General features: G+C 44.9%; 1 protein-coding gene across 4 annotated transcripts in view; it reads right to left on the bottom strand.

Annotated features, from left to right (window-relative positions):
- The window catches only part of dhx9 (DEAH (Asp-Glu-Ala-His) box helicase 9), a 96313-nt gene that overhangs the window by 56154 nt on the left and 15984 nt on the right, over positions 1-24175 (bottom strand). For all 4 annotated transcript variants that reach the window (XM_070887140.1, XM_070887141.1, XM_070887139.1 and 1 more), the window contains 7 exons: positions 22503-22549; positions 16392-16528; positions 10454-10543; positions 7972-8133; positions 5742-5819; positions 3451-3642; positions 2488-2629 (listed from right to left, as the gene is read on the bottom strand). In XM_070887140.1, the coding sequence (XP_070743241.1) occupies positions 2488-2629; positions 3451-3642; positions 5742-5819; positions 7972-8133; positions 10454-10543; positions 16392-16528; positions 22503-22549 (848 nt within the window). The remainder of the gene's footprint in view (positions 1-2487; positions 2630-3450; positions 3643-5741; positions 5820-7971; positions 8134-10453; positions 10544-16391; positions 16529-22502; positions 22550-24175) is intronic.

Below are 24175 nucleotides of genomic sequence, written 5' to 3' on the forward strand. Positions count from 1 at the left end.
GAGAAGGAGATTTGGGGGGGGGGAAGGAGATTTGGGGGGGGAGAAGGAGATTTGGGGGGGAGAAGGAGATTTGGGGGGGAGAAGGAGATTTGGGGGGGGGGAGAAGGAGATTTGGGGGGGGGGAGAAGGAGATTTGGGGGGGGGGAGGAGATTTGGGGGGGGGAGAAGGAGATTTGGGGGGGGGGGAGAAGGAGATTTGGGGGGGGGGGGGAGAAGGAGATTTGGGGGGGGGAGAAGGAGATTTGGGGGGGGGGAGAAGGAGATTTTGGGGGGGGAGAAGGAGATTTGGGGGGGGGGAGAAGGAGATTTGGGGGGGGAGAAGGAGATTTGGGGGGGGAGAAGGAGATTTGGGGGGGGAGAAGGAGATTTGGGGGGGGAGAAGGAGATTTGGGGGGGGAGAAGGAGATTTGGGGGGGGAGAAGGAGATTTGGGGGGGGAGAAGGAGATTTGGGGGGGGAGAAGGAGATTTGGGGGGGGAGAAGGAGATTTGGGGGGGGGAGAAGGAGATTTGGGGGGGGGAGAAGGAGATTTGGGGGGGGAGAAGGAGATTTGGGGGGGGAGAAGGAGATTTGGGGGGGGGAGAAGGAGATTTGGGGGGGGGAGAAGGAGATTTGGGGGGGGGAGAAGGAGATTTGGGGGGGGGAGAAGGAGATTTGGGGGGGGGGAGAAGGAGATTTGGGGGGGGGAGAAGGAGATTTGGGGGGGGAGAAGGAGATTTGGGGGGGGGGGAGAAGGAGATTTGGGGGGGGGGGAGAAGGAGATTTGGGGGGGGGGGAGAAGGAGATTTGGGGGGGGGGGAGAAGGAGATTTGGGGGGGGGGGGGAGAAGGAGATTTGGGGGGGGGGAGAAGGAGATTTGGGGGGGGGGGAGAAGGAGATTTGGGGGGGGGGGAGAAGGAGATTTGGGGGGGGGAAGAAGGAGATTTGGGGGGGGGGAGAAGGAGATTTGGGGGGGGAGAAGGAGATTTGGGGGGGGAGAAGGAGATTTGGGGGGGAGAAGGAGATTTGGGGGGGAAGGAGATTTGGGGGGGAAGGAGATTTGGGGGGGAAGGAGATTTGGGGGGAGAAGGAGATTTGGGGGGGGGAGAAGGAGATTTGGGGGGGGAGAAGGAGATTTGGGGGGGGAGAAGGAGATTTGGGGGGGAGAAGGAGATTTGGGGGGGAGAAGGAGATTTGGGGGAGGAGAAGGAGATTTGGGGGAGGAGAAGGAGATTTGGGGGGGGGAGAAGGAGATTTGGGGGGGGGGAGAAGGAGATTTGGGGGGGGGGGAGAAGAAGAAGATTTGGGGGGGGGGGGAGAAGGAGATTTGGGGGGGGGGGAGAAGGAGATTTGGGGGGGGGAAGAGAAGGAGATGGGGGGGGGGGGGGGAGGCTGAACGGGCCGGGCCCGAGACTTCGGGCAGTGCCCGTCCCCAGCACCAGATTTACAGGTAGGTGGCGTTGGGTTGGGTCGGGGGGGGGGTTGGTGGGAGGGAGGTCGGTTCGGTTCGGTTCGGGTCGGGGGGAGGGAGGTCAGGTCGGGAGGTCAGGTCGGATCCAGTCCGGAGGCGGCCGGGGGGGAGGGGGAGGGGTGTCGGGTCCGGGGGCTGGGGGGGGGGCGGGTGTCGGGTCGGGTCCGGGGGCGGGCGGCGGGTCCGGTCCGGGGGCGGGAAGCGGGAGTCGAGTCGGGTCGGGAGGAAGCAGGAGCTGGCCGTGGGAGGAGCCTTATTCACGCAGCCCCAGTGAGGCCATTCGGCCAGGGCTAGGGGCTGCGTGCTTCGGCCCCTCCCACAGTTTCGGGCGCCTGGAGCTACTGCACTTGCGTGCCCACTGTAGCGCATGTGTAGAGGTCCCGGCACTGTTTTCAGCGCAGGGACCTGGCTCCGCCCCCTACAGCTCCTGCTGCGCTGCGCCGAGGGCCAGAGGACCTGCAGGGAGGTGGAGAATACGGAGGGTTTTTTTTAGGCGCACTTTGTGGCGCGAAAAACGGGTGTCCAGGTCGGAACTGCGCCGTTCTAGGCGCGGCTTGAAACTTGGGCCCAATATACTATTTGATGCATTGTTCTATTTAATTTTGGAAAATTGCATACACCTATTTTTAGTGCTACTGCCTCAAAATTGGCTAAATCATCACTAAGATCAGCAGCTTGAAATGTATACAAATTAATGAGAATTTTCACAAACTTTATATGTGGCCCACAAAGCTTTATAGTCTAAGTAGCCCACAAATCTACGTAGCCCACAAAGGAAAAAAACTTAGACATTGTTGTTTCAGGCAACCCTAATCTAAACCGTGCTTCAATAAGATTCGTTTTTTTTTTATTAAAAAAAACAGAATTATATTCTAATTTGCCCTAGGTAGCAACATCCTTTATTTAGATGAGCACAAGACTTCCAACCACCTCTTCCCTCCAAACACAAAACAAAATAAAAATGAGGACACTATTGTTCAAAAGGATTGATACTAGCTTTGTGTTTTCTGCCCAAAACAATTTTAGTGCCATACTAACCAACAGTACAGAACATTATGCTGCCATGTGGCCTTGGCAAAATGGATTCAAAACGAACACTGTAACCACAGCTCTTGCCTAGATCTTCTCCTCGTTCACAACCAACACGTTCTGCAACTGACACAGCGCTAATACGTCGAGGCTGGAAAACAATACAACAGGAATTAAAGTAGGTTTGCATACATATGCATTACTTCCAGTACCGAGGAGAATTCAATACCCAAAACATCAACTTGTGTTCTCGACAGATGCTATCTAACCTAAGTGTTTCCAACATTTAAGAAAAAAAAAAATCAGCGCATTTATTTGCTTTTTTAAAAGTTTTCAAAATATTATTTAACTGATCACGTTAAAAGTGCATTAACATAGCTGTATGTGCAAAATTAGTTATCGAGCATAAGTTTGAAATGTCGACTGCAAGTGTTTACTTTGCCTTGTTGTGCAAATGGTCAAATACAAACCACTACTCTTAGCTGACTAATCTAAAATGTCATGTTGACATTCATCTATTTGGAGTTTTTTTTTGTGGGGGGGGAGGAAAGAGGGGAGAGAGAGTATTCTTTTGTGATAGCCAGATGTTTTAAATACCATGCTGAAAAGCCTCCAAAACAAACCGTTGAGAAATTCACAGCCGTTTCTATCTGCCTAATACAGAATGAACTCTACAGAGATAAACCTACTTGCCTAAACCCAGAGAACTTAGGTGAGGTTTTTAATGACCAACGTACTCAGACCTGAAAATATGCAGCTTACTAGTATAGCGAACTACAAGCTTCCTGTTATTTATCCATCCATCTAGAAGCACCTACCCACTACAGGATTATCTGGAACCAAGTGGACAGGTCTCTCCCTTTGGAGATGGAGTTGAAGGAGACTAAGTGGATAAGCACATTTCTCATAGATAAACTTGTGTCACAACATTAAATCAGTGGGCCATTTACACCTCGAGCATTTCTCACGCACCTGTGTAACTACAATGTTACACTCAGAACCTCTGCCATTTCTGACATAATCATCAAGGATGTATTGAGGGACCTGAGTAGTTTTACCACACCCAGTTTGACCTCGAATAATGATTACTGGACTGCAGTTGACCGCTTTAAGGATTTCATCTTCAAAATTTTTGACTGGCAATTGGCTTCTTTCATTCAGTATCTGTAGTGAGAAACACAAAAACACAATTTTCAATATCTTTGATTTAAAAAGAACATGCTATTGGGATTATTTTGTCTCCCAAGGGTACATGAAGCCAAAAGTCCCATATAATTTACAAACAAAAACCTACTGGTATAACAACAATTACTTGCATTTATATAGTGCCTTTGTAGTAAAAAAATCCTAAAGTGCTTTACAGGAGCATTATTAAATTAAATTGGACACCAAGCCACATAAGGAGTTATTAGAACAGGTAGCTAAAAGTTTGATCAAAGAGGTAGGCTTCAAGGAGCATCTTAAAAGGAGGAAAGTGACACAGAGAAGCTTAGTGAAGGAATTTGAAAGCTTAGGGCCCAGGCACCTGAAGGCACGGCTGCCAATGGTGGAGAGACTAAAATCAGGGATATACAAGAATTGGAGAAGCGCAGAGATTTCGGAGGGTTGTAAGGCTTCAGGAGGTAAAAGAGATAGACGGGGAGGGATGAGGCCATGGAGCAATTTGAATTTTAAAATCGAGTCATTGTCAGACTGGGGGGGGGCAATGTAACGAGCACGGGGATGGCTAGAAGAATTTATAGAATATTCTGCAAGTCTGCAGAATCGGAGTCATATTGTAATCCTAAGTGAATCATTTTCTATATTGAGCATTTGCAATTTGTCATATCTAAATATATTAGCTATGCTTTGTGAATATGAATAGAAACTGTGTAAAAGATTTTGCTAAAATACCATGGGGCTTGAATTTGCAGTGGCTCACTGCCTGGTTTCTTGGCGGTATTGGCTGTTTTGGGCCATAACCGGGTCGGCGAAAAATTACGGTGGCGGTTTCGAAGTACCGTGGCAGGTTTTAAGATAAGTGCAGTATCTTGTGAGAACTTATTGCTTTTTACAACAATCTTGTTGCGTACACACCACACATGCACGCAAAACATTTGAATTACATTTATTTCATAATACAGGTGCAGCAACCAAAATACAGAGTTCCGGAATTCGGAATGTAATGGAATCCAGACTCCAGGGCAATCCGTGGCTGGGTCATCCGGAATCCGTAAAATGTTCCGGAATCCAGACCGGATGATCCTGCTGACCTCGGGGCCTCGCCGCCTCCTTGCCAGCCCGAACACCTCCTTGGCGGGGCCCCGCCCGACGACAACATCCTTGGTGGGGCCGGCCCGCCCGACAACGACCTCCTTGGCGGGGCCCGCCCGCCCGACAACAACCTCGGCGGGGCCGGACGATCCGAACAGTTCTTCGGCGGGAATTCCCCCCGGCTTTCTGACGTTCCAAAATCCGGAAATACCCGGATGTTTCCAGATTCGTGACGTCAGAAAACAAATCGAAAATCTGTAAAAACCTGGAATCCGGAATGGCCTCGGTCCCGAGGGTTCCAGATTTTGTACGCTCAACCTGTACAATTAATTTTGAAGAACATCACTCCTGTGCTCATGATATTTATTAGTTCAGGTAATCTGTAAGAATGGATTTAGTTATTGTATAGAAATGGGAAGTGATTACTCTGCTCCCCTTTCAGATACACTGTTAGCAACTCTTTTTTGGAATCAGAGAACCTAGTATTTAGATAGCATAGTTATGCGTTTACGTACCCATAATAATGAGGACATATTTTTTAAATGGGAAAAAGTGGACACAAAGAACAAAAGCGACAACAGGAAGTCAAATTGTGCAGATAGGAAGTGGCTGTAGATACAAGATTTTTAATACTTTAGGTATTAAAAATAGATACTTTAGGAAGGGTGTCAAGGTTGTGGAGAGGGTGACAGAAATTCACTAAGGTGATAACGTCTCATCCAATAGACTGCACCTCTGACAAGACTACACTCCCCCTCACTACTGCACTGAAGTGTCAGCATAGATTATGTGCTTAAATCCATAGTGGGGCTTGAACGCAATCTCTGATTCAGAGGTGAGAGTGCTACCAATTGAGCCAAGCTAACACAATAAGCAACCATGTTATGACAGGTACTATATGTAAAACTATCAAATGGTTCAACAATAGGTCAGTAATTTAAAATACCAGTTATATCACTGTACAACTAAAACCCTGCAAAGTACATATTAGAAAGGATAAAGGTACATACATGTTGCAAGTTGCTATCATTCTGCATCTGGTATTGTATCTCATTCTTTAAGTCGATACTGATTTGTTCTGATGTCGCCTATAAAAAGCATAACTGAGTTACACTGGTACTTGGATTATTATGGCTGTTGAGGACAAAAATCTAGTTAAAGATGAGAAGTAATTAAAAAAGCATACACTTGAAAATGCACTGCTGAAATCAATAAACCCAACTGACAGTATTGCTGGGGATAATTACGTGCTGTCCACTCCTCACAGTAGGGCGGTGGCATGGTTGGCTTCAAAGCAGTGTTTTTCAAGTTATGGGGAGGTGGGTAGGTGCTATAAGTAGGTGTGAGCCAACAGACTATATGATAAAGTATCATCTACTCTTACTGGGGTAATAGAGGCAAATGCTACTGGAGAGGATTAGACTGGGCGGCTGGTGAAGGCAGTTTAGCAGCAGTAATTTGGGGACTCTGGATTATACAACAGGGCAGGGGGCTCTCCTCCATTATGACAGGTAATACAGATTTCACTGTAGTAGGAACATTTGACAAGGTGCCACATAAAAGGTTACTGCATAAGATAAAAGTTCACGGGATTTGGGGTTAATAATTAGCATGGATAGAGGGGATTGGCTAACAAAGAGAGAGTCGGGATAAATGGTTCATTCCCTGATTGGCAACCAGTAACTAGTGGGGTGCCGCAGGGATCAGTGCTGGGACCCTAACTATTTACAATCTATATTAACGACTTGGAAGAAGGGACTGAGTGTAACGTAGCCAAGTTTGCTGACGATACAAAGATGGGGGGAAAAGCAATGTATGAGGAGGACACAAAAAATCTGCAAAAAGGACATAGACAGGCTAAATGAGTGGGCAAAAATTTGGCGATGGAGTATAATGTCGGAAAGTGCGAGGTCATGCACTTTGGCAGAAAAAAATCAAAGAGCAAGTTATTATTTAAATGGAGAAAGATTGCAAAGTGCTGCAGTACAGCAGGACCTGGGGGTACTTGCGCATGAAACACAAAAGGATAGTATGCAGGTACAGCAAGTGATCAGGAAGGCCAATGGTATCTTGGCCTTTATTGCAAAGGGGATGGAGTATAAAAGCAGGGAAGTCTTGCTGCAGCTATATAAGGTATTGGTGAGGCCACACCTGGAATACTGCGTGCAGTTTTGCTTTCCATATTTACGAAAGGATATACTTGCTTTGGAGGCAGTTCTGAGAAGGTTCACTAGGTTGATTCCAGAGATGAGGGGATTGACTTATGAGGAAAGATCGAGTAGGTTAGGCCTCTACTCATTGGAATTCAGAAGAATGAGAGGTGATCTTATCGTATAAGATTATGAGGGGGCTTGACAAGGTGGACACAGAGAGGATGTTTACACTGATGGGTGAGACTAGAACTAGAGGGCATGATCTTAGAATAAGGCGCTGCCCATTTAAAACAGAGATGAGGAGAAATTTCTTCTGAGGGTTGTAAATCTGTGGAATTCGCTGCCTCAGAGTTGTGGAAGCTGGAACATTGAATAAATTTAAGTCAGAAAGAGTCAGTTTCTTAAACGATAAGGGGATAAAGGGTTATGGGGAGCAGGCGGGGAAGTGGAGCTGAGTCCATGATCAGATCAGCCATGATCGGATTAAATGGCGGAGCAGGCTCGAGGAGCCGTATGGCGGCCTACTCCTGTTCCTATTTCTTATGTTATGGTTTGCCAATACTCCAACAATTTCAATTTTCCAAATGCAGAGAATATCTATTCATGACTAGGACCATCTGATGTTATCAGAGTCTGAATTTTAGGACATTTGCTTGTAAACTTCATCTGCATATCTAATGTAACCAAACGAGTATAATCATCACCCTTATAAAGATCAAATGTTGCATTCCCTTAGGGTAAAATGGAATTCATAATACACAAAATCACACAATGATGACGCTGCACTCTTAATCAAAGCGGCAGAGGCTTGTCATGTAACCTATATTGATACTTTAGAATATGTAATGAATTATTAATTTCTGCAGCAATAATGACCCCAATCTATAATGTGGAATGTATGTTTGGTGAATAAAATTCTGTGCTCCTCACATCCCATCTTGTGAGATAACAAAAGTATAATTTTTGAACATTTTATCAACTGTGCTGGTACACTTAGTAACTAAATGTATTTTGTTTAAAAATAACAATGTATAATGGTGATCTTCACAACACAATTGTGGGGTTTTACAATTCTGGCATCACTTACATATGCAAGAGGTCCTTCATCTATATTGCTACTGGTCCAAGGGTTCCAGTTGACTTGTGGAGGTGACCATGGTACAACACCTGCAAAGTTCTGACGAATCGATGGCTCAAAATGCGCAAGCTTTCCAACAGTAAGTGAAACTGAATTGTTAGGGTCTTCTGGCTACAGAATCAAATGGTTGCAGATCAATGGTAACAATTTGTATGCATGTATTCACGATAAAAGCTTTGAATGCATCACTGAATCACAGAACTTTACAGCACAGGAGGCCGCCATTCGGCCCATTGCAACTTTTCCAGCCAAAAAAAAGCTATCCAGCCTAATCCCACTTTCTAGCTCTTGGCCCATAGCCCTGTAGGTTACGGCACTTCAAGTACTCTTCATCATTCACAAACTTGTATCGTTCCCCCAAAGCCTTGATCCAGATCATTGATATTGATTGCAAAGAGTAATGCACCAATTCCTAGTGGAGGATCAGTGTTACTCTTCACAATGAGTGAATTACTCTGAGCAAATTATATGAACGACCAAAGTGAAATTATATTGTGCACTCATATCAAAGTATTTTATTCACCACAATCACCCAGAAGTATTTTCACACAGAAATTCTAAATTTTAGTTTTTATTTTCCTTCTCATTGAAAAGACAGAACGAGATTGACAACCAAATCAAGCTGAAAATCAATCTGTAACCAATCACTACTCTGACTATGTATTCCAACATTCCACTTGAATTTTTAATTGCTTCTCCACCAGGCCAACATTGAACATAGTAACAACTTGCATTTATGTATTGCCTTTAATGTAGAAAATCCCAAGTCGCTTCACAGAAGCATAATCAACAAAAATTGACATGGAGCCAAAGAAGGAGAGATGACTAAAAGCTTGGTCAAAGAGTTAAGTTTTGAACAGGTTGGAGGGTCTTTCAGAGACAGGAAGGAGCAAGACTATGAAAGGTTTTAGGGTTTTGAACAGGACTAAATTTTAAATTTGATGCGTTGCTGGATCGCGTGCTAATGCAGGTCAGCAAGTACAGGGGTGAGCAGTACTTGGTGTGGGTTAGCATATGGGCAACGGAGTTTTAGATTACATCAAGTTTATAGAGGGCCGAGGATGGGAGGCCATCCAGGATAGCATTGGAATAGACAAGTATAGAGGTGACAAAAGTTTCAGAAGGAGACATGCTGATGCAGAGGTTATGGAGGTGGAAGTAGGCAGACTGTGAAGTAGAGGATATGGAGTCGGATAGGATGCCAAGGTTGCAAACAGCTTGATTAGTCTGAGACAGTGGCCAAAGGAGATGGAATCGGTGGCAAGAGTACGGAGTTCATGGCAGGGGCCAAGGACAATGGTTTTGGTTTTCCCATCATTTAGTGTTTTTCAGCATACACGTGGAACCTGACATCATGTCTTCAGGTGATGTCACCAAGGGACGGCCTGTAGTCCTTGGGGGACTCCAGAGATAACAGTGGATGAGGTCGGGAAGGGAGGCCATTGCAGGAAATGATCTGGTTATAATTGGATAGTTAAGAGTGGCTGGATAATGGAGGCATTGAAGAAGGATGGTGCGTTCGACCATGTGAAAAGCTGCAGAAAGGTCGATAGGACAAGGAAAGAGAATGCACCATGGGCACAGTCACATTGAATGTCATTTGTGACTTCGATTAGGGTCATTTCAGTGTTGTGGCATGGTCGGAAACCTGATTGAAGAGTTTCAAACATGAAATTGCGGGAAAAGATTTGGGAGGCGACAACATGGTCAAGGCCTTTGGAGAGGAAAGGGAGGTTGGGGATGGGTGGTAGTTTTCAAGGACAGAAGGGTGAAGGATTTATATAATGCCTTTCACGACCCTAGGATATTCAAAGCACTTTACAGCCGATGAAGTACTTTTGAAGTGTAGTCACAGATGTAATGCAGGAACTGCGACAGCCAATTTGCAAATTCTAAAACTGAGTTGCCCAAAAAACTTAATAAGCTTACAAAATGAAAATGATTGTCAGAGTACTTTATTTATATAAAAAGTCCCCCCTTTTTGCCCCTTATATTCATTTGCAAATCCCATGAAGAGCAATCTATTTTCAGGCCTTCACCAATAATGGTCTTTTAAACTGCCCATTAATAGCTATACCAAGAGCGGTCCAGTAAAAGATCTCCCTCAGAATTTCCCCTCCTTGTTAAAAGGTACTTGGCTTACACTTGTCACTTAGCACATTGCTCTGACTGACATCAGGAACTCAGCACCATGGGTTTAAAGATGCAGATTAAGACTGCATGCCATCATTCAGTGGCCCTCCAATATGTTGCATCACTGCTTTCAACAGTATCAATAGCAGATGAATTTCATTTTACCATATCAAACAAAAACTGGGGGACAACTCTGAAGTAATACTTCAATCTAACCAGTAACAGGAAGATACTCAAGGCCAGTTTTTCTCAGTAAGTTTCAATTCACATATACTGGATAAATATTACAAATACTTACTGGTGGCACAAGCTGCAATCCCAGTTCATTTACAACAGTCTCAAGTTGACGTTCCAAATCACTAGTAATAGTTAGATCATATGGTTCTACCTAAAGAGTAAATGACACAAACTTAAAAACCTTTTCACTAGTCAAGCATACACAAGTATACTTTAACTTTTTAAAAAAAGCATAACTCAGCAACGAAAAGTTTTATCTTTATCCAAATTTAATAGATACCTGGTATGACAAAACCATTCCAGAAATAGTTTCCTATGTACTTGTCAAGTGTTGATATTTTGGATGGATCTAAAACCTGAAACAGTATTGATCCTCATGGGACATTACGGGCCCAAGTTTCCACACGCGCCTAGAACGGCGCAGTCCCGACCTGGACGCCCGTTTTTCGCGCCACAAAGTGCGCCTAAAAAAATCCTCCGTATTCTCTACCTCCCTGCAGGTCCTCTGGCCCTCGGCGCAGCGCAGCAGGAGCTGTAGGGGGCGGAGCCAGGTCCCTGCGCTGAAAACAGTGCCGGGACCTCTGCACATGCGCGCTACAGTGGGCACGCAAGTGCAGTAAGCTCCAGGTGCCCGAAACTGTGTGGGAGGGGCCTGAAGCACGCAGCCCCTAGCCCTGGCCCAATGGCCTCACTGGGGTAGGCTCCTCCTACGGCCAGCTTCTGCTCCCCCCCTCCGACCAGACCCGACACCCGCTCCCCCCAACCCCCCCGCCTCCGGACCCGACCCGATTCCTGCTCACGCTCCCCCCCCCGCGACTGGACCCGACCCCCGCCTTTCCCCCACGACTGGACCCGACCCCCGCTCCGCCCCCCCCCCCCCGACTGGACCCGACCCGCGCTCCACACCAACCCCCCGACTGGACCTGACCCGCCCCGCCCCGCGCTCCCCGACCCCGCACTGGACCCGACCCGACTCCCGCTCCGCCCACCCCCCCCCCCCGCCCGGACCCGACCCGACTACCGCTCCCCCGGACTGGATCCGACCTTACCTCCCCCCTCCCTCTCTCCCGCTCCCTCCCCCCTCTCTCTCTTTCCCCCCCCTCTCTCTCTCTCCCTCTCCTTCCTCCCTCCCTCCCTCGACCCGACCCAAACCGAACCTCCCCGACCCAAACCAAACCTCCCCGACCCGACCCAACGCCACCTACCTGTAAATCTGGTGCTGGGGACGGGCCCTGCCCGAAGTCTCGGGCCGGCCCGTTCAGCCTTCAGTCCCGAAAGGCCTGCCTGAAGCACTTTCACACAGGTAGGAAGATGGTTTATTTAATCTTTTCTTTGCTTATAAATGTTTATTCAGGTTGGATTTATTTGTATAAGTATAAATAAGGATTTATTGTAGAATTTAATGACTTCCCTTCCCCCCTCCCTCCCCTCGTTCTGGACGCCTAATTTGTAACCTGCGCCTGATTTTTTAATGTGTAGAACAGGTTTTTCAGTTCTACAAAAATCTTCACTTGCTCCATTCTAAGTTAGTTTGGAGTACGTTTTCACTGTGGAAACTTTGAAATCAGGAGTCAGTGGCCGGACACGCCCCCTTTTGAAGAAAAAATTCTGTTCCAAAGTGGAACTGTTCTACCTGACTAGAACTGCAGAAAAAAAAATGTGGAGAATTGCGATTTCTAAAATAGTCCGTTCTCCACCAGTTGCTCCTAAAATTCAGGCGCAAATCATGTGGAAACTTGGGCCCATTAAAGTGGTTTGCAGATGGGATCTGTAGCACACCTATTTGAGAACTATGAACATTAGAATACCCCTCACTTGGCTTACAATTTATGAAATTTTAAACTACTTACATCTGAGACTTGGTATTATCCACATTTTCTTTAAAGAGGGAAATGAAATTCTTCGTGCTGAAAGCACTCCATTCCTCTATTTCAAAGTGGACCTCTGACCTTCCCAATGCCTTACCTCAGCCAGGCCTTGGTTCTCTTACCATCTCACCGAAGGGCGCTGTTCAGCGCTGAGCTTACGGCCCGCATCTCGCCGTAGGCAATTAGGCTCATGCAGCAGTGCCTGGTCTCCAATCATCTTGGACCCCCTTGCCACTGGACCATGACCTTGCTCAGCTAAGCCCATGTGGTAGCCGGTGTGCAACAGCCATCCCACGTTAAAAGAACTCGTGCACAGCATCTTCCACCCTTCAATATGAAGTTCGGGACCTGGAACGTCAGGACCCTCATGGACAACTCCAACAGCCACAGACTGGAACGCTGCACCGCCATAGTTGCCCGGGAACTTAGACGCTTCGATGTCGACATCGCCACCCGAAATGAGACCCGGCGGGCAGGGGAAGGCCAGCTCAAGGGACAAGGTGGAGCTTACACCTTCTTCTGAAAAGGCAAACCAGAGGAAGAACGCCACCTCCACGGAGTTGGTTTCGTTATCAAGAACGAGCTGGTCAACCGCCTCAGAGACTCCCCCTGCGGGATTAGCGAATGTCTCATGACTCTCCGACTCACCCTATCCCGGAACCAGTGCGCTACAGTCATCAGTGCGTATGATGCAACAGATGAGATCAAAGAGGGTTTTTACTCCAGCCTCGAACAATCCCTGTCCCGCGTCCCTAGGACACAGACCTCTGGGGAGGCGTGATCAGCGATGGGGGGGGTAGGGAAAATCAACTCCAGCAGTACCCTGTTCCTGATGCCTAGAACACGACCTTGTCATCACCAACACCTTGTTCCGCCAGAGGGACAAGTACAAGGCATCGTGGCAACACCCTCGCTCCAAACACTGACACCTGTTCGACTATGTCATCGGTCAAGCCAGGGATCGCAAGGATGTGCGCATCACCCACACCATGACAGGAGCTGATGACTGCTGGACGGACCACCGCCTAATCTGTTCCATCATGAACATTAATATAGCCCCAAAGCGGCGTTGGCAGCAGAAGCAGTGCTGCAAAAAAAATCAATGCCAGGGCACTCAAAGACCCAGCTAAAAGAGCCCGATACAGCCAGCACCTCACTGCTAACCTGGCGACCCTTGATGACCCCGAGATGCAGAATGCCCACAGCGCTTGGTCTGCCCTCCAGGCCACCATAACCAGTGCCTGTGAAGAGACGCTCAGTCACTCAACCAGGAAACACCAGGACTGGTTTGATGAGAATGACCAGGAGATCCAAGAGCTAATAAATCGCAAGTGCAGGGCATTTCTGAACCTAAAACAACTCAACTCGGAAGCAGCAAAGCAGCATTACAGATGCCTTAAGGCTGAGGTCCAACAAAAAACCCGTGACCTGAAGAATAAATAGTGGGTGAAGAAAACACAGGAGATCCAGCAGCTGGCCGACAGCCATGATGTGTGAGGATTCTTCACCGCAGTCAAAGCCATCTACGGCCCAAGCACCTAAGGCCCACCCCACTGCTGACCAAGAACGGGGAGACACTCATCAAGGACACTGAGGCAGTCAGGGCCCGCTGGAAGGAGCACTTAGAAGATCTCCTTAACCGAGACTCTGCCTTTGACTCGACTGTCCTCAATTTCATCCCGTAGTATGCTGCCCGCCACCATCTCAGCAAAACCCCAGCCATGCACGAGGTAGAAAAGGCCATCCACCAGCTCAAGAACAAGGCAACGGGAGCGAATGGAATCCCTGCTGAGGCATTAAAGTATGACGGAGAGGCACTATTCACACGAATGCATGACCTCATCTCTCTCATCTGGAAGGAGGAGAGCATGCCAGAGATCAGTAATCGTGACCATCTTTAAAAAAGGGGACAAGTCCAACTGCGGCAACTACAGAGGAATATCCTGGTTATCAGCCATTGGGAAGGTCATCGCAAGAATCCTCCTCAACTGTCTTCTCCCTGTGGCTGAGGAGCTCCTCCCGGAGATACAGTGCGGATTTCGTCTACTACGGGGTACAAAGGACATGATCTTTACAGCGTGACAACTGCAAGAGAAATGCAGGAAACAGCACCAACCCTTGTACATGGCTGCTTTTGACCTTACAAAGGCCTTTGTCACGGTCAACGGCAAGGGATTATGGAGCATCCTCCTCTGTTTCAGATGCCCCAAAGGTTTGTCGCCATCCTCCGCCTGCTCCACGACATGCAAGCTGTGATCCTGACCAATTGATCCATCACAGACCCAATCCATGTCCGGACCGGGGTTAAGCAGGGCTGCGTCATTCGTGCCAACCCTCTTCTTGATCTTCCTCACTGCACTGCTCCACCTCATGCTCAACAAGCTCCCTGCTGAAGTGGAACTAAACTATAGAACCAGTGGGAACCTGTTCAACCTTCGTCGTCTCCAGGCCAGATCCAAGACCGTCCCATCCTCTGTCGATGACGCTTGCATCTGCACACATTCAGAGACTGAACTCCAAATCATGGTCAACATCTTCATTGAGGCGTACGAAAGTATGAGCCTTAAACTAAACATCCGTAAGACAAAGGTCCTCCACCAACCTGACCCCGCCACACAGCACTGCTCCCCAGTCATCAAGATCCATGGCACGGCCCTGGACAAAACGGACCACTTTTCATACCTCGGGAGCCTATTATCAAGCAAGGGCAGACATCGACTACGAGGTTCAACACTGCCTCCAGTGCACCAGTGCAGCCTTCGGCCGCCTGAGGAAGAGAGTGTTCGAATCTTGCACCAAGCTCATGGTCGACAGGGCTGTACTGATACCCGCCCTTCTGTATGGCTCAGAAACATGGACCATATACAGTAGACACCTCAAATCGCTGGAGAAATATCACCAACAATGTCTCCACAAGATCCTACAAATCCCCTGGGAGGACAGACGCACCAACGTTAAGTGTCCTCAATCAGGCCAACATCCCCAGCATCGAAACACTGACCACACTTGACCAGCTCCGTTGGGCGGGCCACATTGTTCGCATGCCTGACACAAGACTCCCAAAGCGAGCGCTCTACTTGGAACTCCTACACGGCAAGCAAGCCCTAGGTGGGCAGAGGAAATGTGTCAAGGACACGCTCAAAGCCTTCTTGATGAAATGCAACATCCCCACCGACACCTGGGAGTCCCTGGCCAAAGGCCACCCAAAGTGGAGGAAGAGCATCCGGGAGGGCATTGAGCACCTTGAGTCTCGACGCTGAAAGCATGCAGAAAGCAAGCACAGGCAGCAGAAGGAGCGTGCAGCAAACCAGTCTTCCCACCCACCCTTTCCTTCGAATGTCTGTCCTACCTGTGACATAAGACTATAATTCTCGTTTTTGACTGTTCAGTCACCTAAGAACTCACTTTTAGAGTGGAAGCAAGTCTTCCTCGATTTCGAGGGACTCCCTCTGAAGATGATGATTCCATCTCGTCTACTGCCACTTACCTTCTCCTTGAAGCCATTACAGCAATCATTTATTTCCCCTATTCTCAGTAATTTTCTCCCTTCCTTTCTTGACGACATGAACTCTTTGCTGGCACAAAGATCCACGGGTGCTGAGCATCCTTCAGTTCCCGAACCACATGGCCATTCATCATGTGTGAACCTTGACAATGATTGTCAGTAGGCTATTCAAATGCAGATAACATTACAGCTGAGCCCTTTCTTATTCTCATCCAACATTCACACTTATTACAGGGATTAGTGGATAATGATCAGGAACAGGAACTTTGATCAAGTTAATTCCCTGGTTAGGAGATATGGAAGCCCATTGTAGTTTCTCTTCCCCTTAGTTGAAAAGCTAAATCTGCACAGACCAGGGAATCAAATGTGCGATCTTCCTGGTCTGCTCAAGTATTCATTGTTAAACCTATTGAGCTAATGAGGGAGATAGATACTTAATACACTTTGTAGGTCAGTTTATGGCAAAAGTACAGCACACATTACAAAGCAATCTAAATAACCATCACAAAAGGAAGATTTGATAAAAGAAAATGTAATGGTGATCATAAAATAGTGCCTTAATCTTGCAATAAAATGCCATGCAGAAGTCATGAAACATTCTGTGTGAGAGCCATTAAGTGACTCACCTTTTCAGTCTCTTTCTTTTTTGTGTGTCCAGTGAAAGCTTCAAACACTCCTAGATGATAAAGCTGTCTGACCAATGACAGTGCACATGACTGCGCAGCCAGTTTCTTATTTGAACCATGTTCACGGGCTGTGATTCCTTAACAGAGGGAGGAAATAATACAAAGTTCTAATCCACATTTCAGCATGAATTTCACAATTTTATTTATGCAGCACATTCATTTCCACGGGGTGCCCAATCCAGCAACTCAATAATAAACAGATAAAAGTCACTTCAGGCAACAAAATGCTCTGCCGTCCCATCTCTTACCATTATGATTGCTAGCTTATAATATTGTGGTGACTAATTGTGGTGCAGAAAGGAGGGATTCAAATTCCTGAGACATTGGAACCAGTTCTGGGGGAGGTGGGACCAGGACAAACCAGACGGTCTGCACCTGAGCAGGACCGGAACCAATGTCCTAGGGGGAGTGTTTGCTAGTGCTGTTGGGGAGGAGTTAAACTAATATGGCAGGGGGATGGGAACCTATGCAGGGAGACGGGAACCTATGCAGGGAGACAGAGGGAAGTAGAATAGGGGCAGAAGCAAAAGATAGAAAGAAGAAAAGTAAAAGTGGAGAGCAGAGAAACCCAAGGCAAAAAGCAAAAAGGGCCACATTACAGCAAAATTCTAAGGGGCAAAGTGTGTTAAAATGACAAGCCTGAAGGCTCTGTGCCTCAATGCGAGGAGTATTCATAATAAGGTGGAAGAATTAATTGTGCAGGCAGCATGTAACGAATGATATAATTGGCATCACGGAGACATGGCTGCAGGGTGACCAAGGCTGGGAACTCAACATCCAGGGGTATTTAACATTCAGGAAGGATAGACAGAAAGGAAAAGGAGGTGGGGTGGCGTGGCTGGTTAAAGAGGAAATTAACACAATAGTAAGAAAGGACATTAGCTTGGATGATGTGGAATCGGTATGGGTGGAGCTACGGAATACCAAAGGGCAGAAAACGCTAGTGGGAGTTGTGTACAGACCACCAAACAGTAGTAGTGAGGTTGGGGACAGCACCAAACAAGAAATTAGGGATGCGTGCAATAAAGGTTATCATGGGCGACTTTAATCTACATATAGATTGGGCTAACCAAATTGGTAGCAATGCGGTGGAGGAGGATTTCCTGGAGTGCATTAGGGATGGTTTTCTAGATCAATATGTCGAGGAACCAACTCGAGGGCTGGCCATCCTAGACTGGGTGATGTGTAATGAGAAAGGACTAATTAGCAATCTTGTTGTGCGAGGCCCCTTGGGGAAGAGTGACCATAATATGGTAGAATTCTTTATTAAGATGGAGAGTGACAGTGTTAATTCAGAGACTGGGGTCCTGAACTTAAAGAAAGGTAACTTCGATGGTATGAGAATTGGCTAGAATAGACTGGCGAATGATAATTAAAAGATTGACTGTGGATAGGCAATGGCAAACATTTAAAGATCACATGGATGAACTTCAAGAATTGTACATCCCTGTCTGGAGTAAAATAAAACGGGGAAGGTGGCTCAACCCTGGCTAACAAGGGAAATTAAGGATAGTGTTAAATCCAAGGAGGAGGCATATAAATTGGCCAGAAAAAGCAGCAAACCTGAGGACTGGGAGAATTTTATAATTCAGCAGAGGAGCACAAAGGGTTTAATTAGGAGGGGCAAAATAGAGTATGAGAGGAAGCTTGCTGGGAACATAAAAACTGACTGCAAAAGCTTCTATAAATATGTGAAGAGAAAAAGATTAGTGAAGACAAACGTAGGTCCCTTGCAGTTAGATTCAGGTGAATTTATAATGGGGAATAAAGAAATGGCAGACCGGTTGAACAAATACTTTGGTTCTGTCTTCTCAAAGGAAGAAACAAATAACCTTCCGGAAATACTAGGGACCAAGGGGCCAGTAAGAAGGAGGATCTGAAGGAAATCCTTATTAGGTGGGAAATTCAGTTAGGGAAATTGATGGGATTGAAGGCCGATAAATCCACGGGGCCTGATAGTCTGCAACCCAGAGTATTTAAGGAAGTGGCCCTAGAAATAGTGGATGCATTGGTGATCATTTTCCAACAGCCCATCGACTCTGGATCAGTTCCTATGGACTGGAGGGTAGCTAATGTAATACCACTTTGTAAGCGAGGGAGAGAGAAAACAGGGAATTATAGACCGGTTAGCCTGACATCAGTAGTGGGGAAAATGTTGGAATCAATTATTAAGGATGAAATAGCAGCGCATTTGGAAAGCAGTGACAGGATCGGTCCAAGTCAGCATGGATTTATGAAAGGGAGATCAAGCTTGACAAATCTTCGAGAATATTTTGAGGATGTAACTGGTAGAGTGGACAAGGGAGAACCAGTGGATGTGGTGTATTTGGACTTTCAAAAGGCCTTTGACAAGGTCCCACACAAAAGATTGGTGTGCAAAATTAAAGCACATGGTATTGGGGATAATGTACTGACGTGGATGGAGAACTGGTTGGCAGACAGGAAGCAGAGAGTCGGGATAAACGGGTCCTTTTCAGAATGGCACGCAGTGACTAGTGGGGTGCCGCAGGGCTCAGTGCTGGGACCCCAGCTATTTACAATATACATTAATGATTTAGATGAAGGAATTGAGTGTAATATCTCCAAGTTTGCAGATGACACTAAGCTGGATGGCAGTGTGAGCTGTGAGGAGAACGCTAAGAGGCTGCAGGGTGACTTGGACAGGTTAGGTGAGTGGGCAAACACATGGCAGATGCAGTATAATGTGGATAAATGTAAGGTTAACCACTTTGGTGGCAAAAACATGAAGGCAGAATATTATCTGAATGGCGGCAGATTAGGAAAAGGGGAGGTGCAACGAGACCTGGGTGTCATGGTACATCAGTCATTGAAAGTTGGCATGCAGGTACAGCAGGCGATGAAGGCGGCAAATGGTATGTTGGCCTTCATAGCTAGGGGATTTGAGTATAGGAGCAGGGAGGTTTTAATGCAGTTGTACAGGGCCTTGGTGAGGCCACACCTGGAACACTGTATTCAGTTTTGGTCTCCTAATCTGAGGAAGGACATTCTTGCTATTGAGGGAGTGCAGCAAAGGTTCACCAGACTGATTCCCAGGGATGGCTGGACTGACATACGAGGAGAGACTGGATCGACTAGGCCTGTATTCACTGGAGTTTAGAAGGATGAGAGGGGATCTCATAGAAACATATAAAATTCTGGCGAGACTGGACAGATTAGATGCAGGAAGAATGTTTCTGATATTGGGGAAGTCCAGAACCAGGGGACATAGTCTAAGGATAAGGGATAAGCCTTTTGGGACTGAGATGAGGAGAAACTTCTTCACTCAAGAGAGTTGTTAACCTGTGGAATTCTCTGCCACAGAAGAGTTGGTGAATATATCCAATGAACTGGCATCAAGAGGAAGTTAGATATGACCCTTACGGCTAAAGGGATCAAGGGGTATGGAGAGAAAGCAGCAAAGGGGTACTGAGGTGAACGATCAGCCATGATTTTATTGAATGGTGGTGCAGGCTCGAAGGGCTGAATGGTCTACTCCTGCACCTATGTTCTATGTTTCTCTGTAATACACAAACTTCAGGACTATTTGGGTGTGTGAATCTCCATACATATTACCATATTTTTATACAATCAAAAACTAATTTTCAAAGTCAGTGAAAATATAAAAACATACATTCCTTTTTAAAATATGTGAGTCACCATCTTAAATATTGTAAACTAAACCTGTAACTACAAAGTACTTACCCTTTAATTAAGTTATAACTGTACTGGCTCATTGCTGCTTACTTTACTAAGTTATTTCTACATAGAAATATTCAGCTGACTAAAAGGAATATACATTTGAGTGAGGTTTAGCTAAACTACTATGACAACTGATGGACCAGTTGGGATTTGTATGGATAACCCACAATCTTTCACATAATTGTCATATGTTTGGATTGTCAACTTATTACTGAAAAGGATTTATTAAGGATACAATGTGTGTAATTAGAAAGTTATCATTCTGAATAGAAAGACAACTGAACAAAAACTTGAAATTCTTTTGAATCTTAAGAATGGACATAAGGGGGAGCCGAATATTATTCAACAAGATGTGTGACAGAAACAGATAAGGCACAGGAGTCTCTCATTTTCAAGTTACCCCACTTCCAAGTGAAGATTAAAGTGAACTTGTCTGGACCAAAGTTAAAGAGCACTCTGGAACAGGGTGATGGCCCCAACCATGTCGAGATTTTTTTGCATACCGATCGGAAGAGTGCTTCCTATTCCTGCAATCAGTACTGGATTCTAGTTTGAATCTGTATTTCTTTACTGCAATTTAACTATATTAAAAAAATGCAATTATTTGCTGATATAATGGTGCTATAGTCACCATGAGGCATAATTCATCTCATAGCAGCAGAATATGGCAGAAGTTTTACTTTATTCACTATGCTGATGGAACATTCCCCCTGACAGCAAACTATAGCATAGACATATATTCACATATAAGATGAACCACTGTCCAAAATTCCACCTCAAAATAATCTATGACTCTCATATGAGGGTCAACAGTACAAAGCTTCTATCCATCAAGATTCCCACTTTCACCTTAGCTGGTGTCTGCAAATACATTATCTTTCTTTTCAACCAGTGCAATCCTATATGCTCCCTCCCAACTTTAGTACTGGTACTTGCTCCTGATGTTAGAATTAATCTCCTGGCATTTATCCTGCTGGGCATTTTCCAAATTTAAAATCAGTTTAGGGAAAGTTGGCATTTAAATAGAAGGTGCTAGAAGAGCAGAGCAATAAATGATAACAATAGCGGATAGGAATACAGAGTACATGGTGGAGTGCTGCTTCTGTGTCCATCAACTTTGGCAAAATTGCTTTGCTAAGAGAGAAACCTACCAGGATGAAAAGTTGAGAGAGTATTTGATCCTATAAGCTCCTTTTAACCCCAAATGGGGACATAAAATTTCTAGTCTTATATGCTAGTATATACAGTAACCACTATACCTCCAGATGCTTACAGTGGAAACTTGGCAAAATATTACAATGGCCCTGAAATTCCGATGTCCTGGGTCCGTACGAAGTTCCGGGAAGGCCGATTTTCAGTGCATGCGCATTGCGTGCTGAAACCCGGCTTTTCCGATGTCAAGTTTCTGGCTTGACAGATCTCGTGCATATCGGGAGCGAGGACACTTGCAGGGCAAGATTTCTGAAAGCCTACTTTTGCAGGTGCAAGTGTTTAAAAATACATAAAAACATTAAAATTAAATTAAACACATATGAAAACATACTTTATTGTTAAAAACCCTCCCCACTATGGTAAGTTTATTTTAAGGCATTTTTTTTTTTAAAAAGTCAGGAAAATATTTTTTATTATAAAGAACTTTAATTTAAATGATTCTTAAATATGTTGTGTATTTTTCTATTTTTTATTGATTTCATGTGTTTGGGAGGGGGGGGGGGCGGTTCTCGTTCATAATAATGGTAACTCCAACTTACGGAATTCCCATTATTATGAATGAGAAAATACTGTACCCTGATTGGCTGCCCAGAGCCATGTGACTACAGCTCCAACCCTGCGCACGTCCCAACGTGCATGCGTTCCGATGCGTAGGAGTGAAGGCCTCAGGCTCAGAAGTTCGAGCGGGCGCAGCAGCAACAAGTGAGTGCACAGTTTTTTACCTTTTTTCTTTAGTTTGCCCACGGGAAGACCTCTAGCAGAATTTCAGGCCCAATATTAACTAGGAATTTTGAAACTTCCAATTTATCTAGATTAAAATCTCATTTTATGTACTTCATTCATATTATCCTGATTTATTATATTTGTCTCCATACTTATAATCTGCAGCCCTTCGCCAAAAATAAAATTTCTCTCAAGCAATTTCATTTTTAAAGAGTTGCTATATCAAGAATGTTCTCCCATTTTTGTTCTTTATAAAATTAATTAGTTTAATAGATAAATGCTGATTTGTTGGGCTGAAGGTCCTTTAGACACTTTTAGCTGGCAGCTGAGCTTTAATTACAACTTGTTCTAAAAACTATGTTTACAAGCCTTACAGTCAAGAGTAAAGCTCATGTTAAAATATAAGTAGCTACTTACTTCTTCCCAGTTGTCTCACGTGAATAGTCATCTCTGCAATAAAACTCCTGCAATGACATGCACAACATCAAATTAACCCTGTAGTTTCAGCACTTTCATCAGCCCAGTGATATCTAAATGTGCGATAAATTCAACAAAATAATGCCCAGCATACTCTGAACAAATGGATAAAGATGTGAATATTTCATTCTTATACCACGGGTGTGATTTGATGAAGAGGGAATATAGCACTCTATGCAAATATCTCAGTTGCAGGAGATAAAATTGCTGAAAGTAGTAATTTAGAAATTTAAAGACTGAGTTTAAGTGTTCCATGTATTCTAGCTTCTGAAGGTGACAAACAAATATGCCTAAATAGTAAACAGGTTCAAATTCCTAGGGATTCAAAAACAAATATAACCAATTTCAGTGAAGCAATGGGAATATTTAGAATAGTGCACAATTGGTGGCACAACACTTTTGGCTATTGTGCAGGAATTATAGAACAAACGTTTACACCCATGACTCCCCACAAGGTAATTTTAGGCATGCAATTCAGACCCATCCACTTGCGTACCTTCAAGGGGATGGTTACAGAGTAGCATTGGCAATGACTCCTCAGATGGTCATGTACCCACCTTTTAACACATAAAATATTGAGTAGCAGCAATCAAAAATAAAACCAAAAAAAGCTTAGTTTAAAATGCTTATTTGGGTTTACATCACAGTCAGCATAAACAGAAGAACTTTTAGCCATAGCTGGTAGGGCATTCATGATGTGGAACTAATTTTTAAGCCCAACAAAGTTTGGTTAGCCTTCATCGTCTTACTGTGCATCACAGCTGAGTACAGCAGCTTATGTAACCCATCCTCTGCCATACACGAGTTTAGAAGTATTTGCCATAAACAGCTGTAGAAATATTTGCCATACACTGGTGCAGAAGACTACAATTTATGAATCAACTTTTTACCTGTGATACAAACAAAATGAATGATTGATGTTCATAACAAAACAATGGTTACTAGAAAGCACTGAATTTCCTGGTTTTCTGAAGAACTTTGTGCTCCAACATCCAATGCCCAAGCTTTTGCATGCAATTTTATAATTTTGAATCTGGTCATAATCAATTACTATCAAACTGCCTACTTATCTATGTAGTCGACAGCCTTTTTATATTATGGAGACAAACTTAAAAGCATGCACCAATATAAATAAAAGAAATGAGACACGGTCATACAAAGATTTTAAGCTGCAGTAAGACTTTCTCCATTAATACTGGTACCAATAGATTACAACCTGTAATTTTAAAAAGTCAGTGGGACATATTTAAGAAAAATAGAGTCATGCATTTAGTACCAAACAAAAAAAGGAATTGTACCCAACACAAAGCAGCATTTTATATATGGTTAATTTCGACCATGCATTCGCACTTGAATGGAAAACTGTTGACTTGGAACAAGCTTCCTGACTGGTCAATTCCATTAAAGAATAAAGTAAAACATCTTGTCATACAAATTTTCTATTGCTTTAATACACACGTATCCAAACACATGTTTTGGTCATGCAGTTTTGAACATCAACAAATGGTGTGCCAAAAAGGTTACTCCTTTAATATATCACTCAGTCCTGGAATCGAGTTCTTGGTGTCCACAGTTTTTCTTCAGTACTATACATGTGTCTTTTTGTGTGTACA

Source organism: Pristiophorus japonicus, chromosome 8 (genome assembly GCF_044704955.1).
Source record: "Pristiophorus japonicus isolate sPriJap1 chromosome 8, sPriJap1.hap1, whole genome shotgun sequence".
Taxonomy (NCBI): Eukaryota; Metazoa; Chordata; class Chondrichthyes; family Pristiophoridae; genus Pristiophorus; species Pristiophorus japonicus.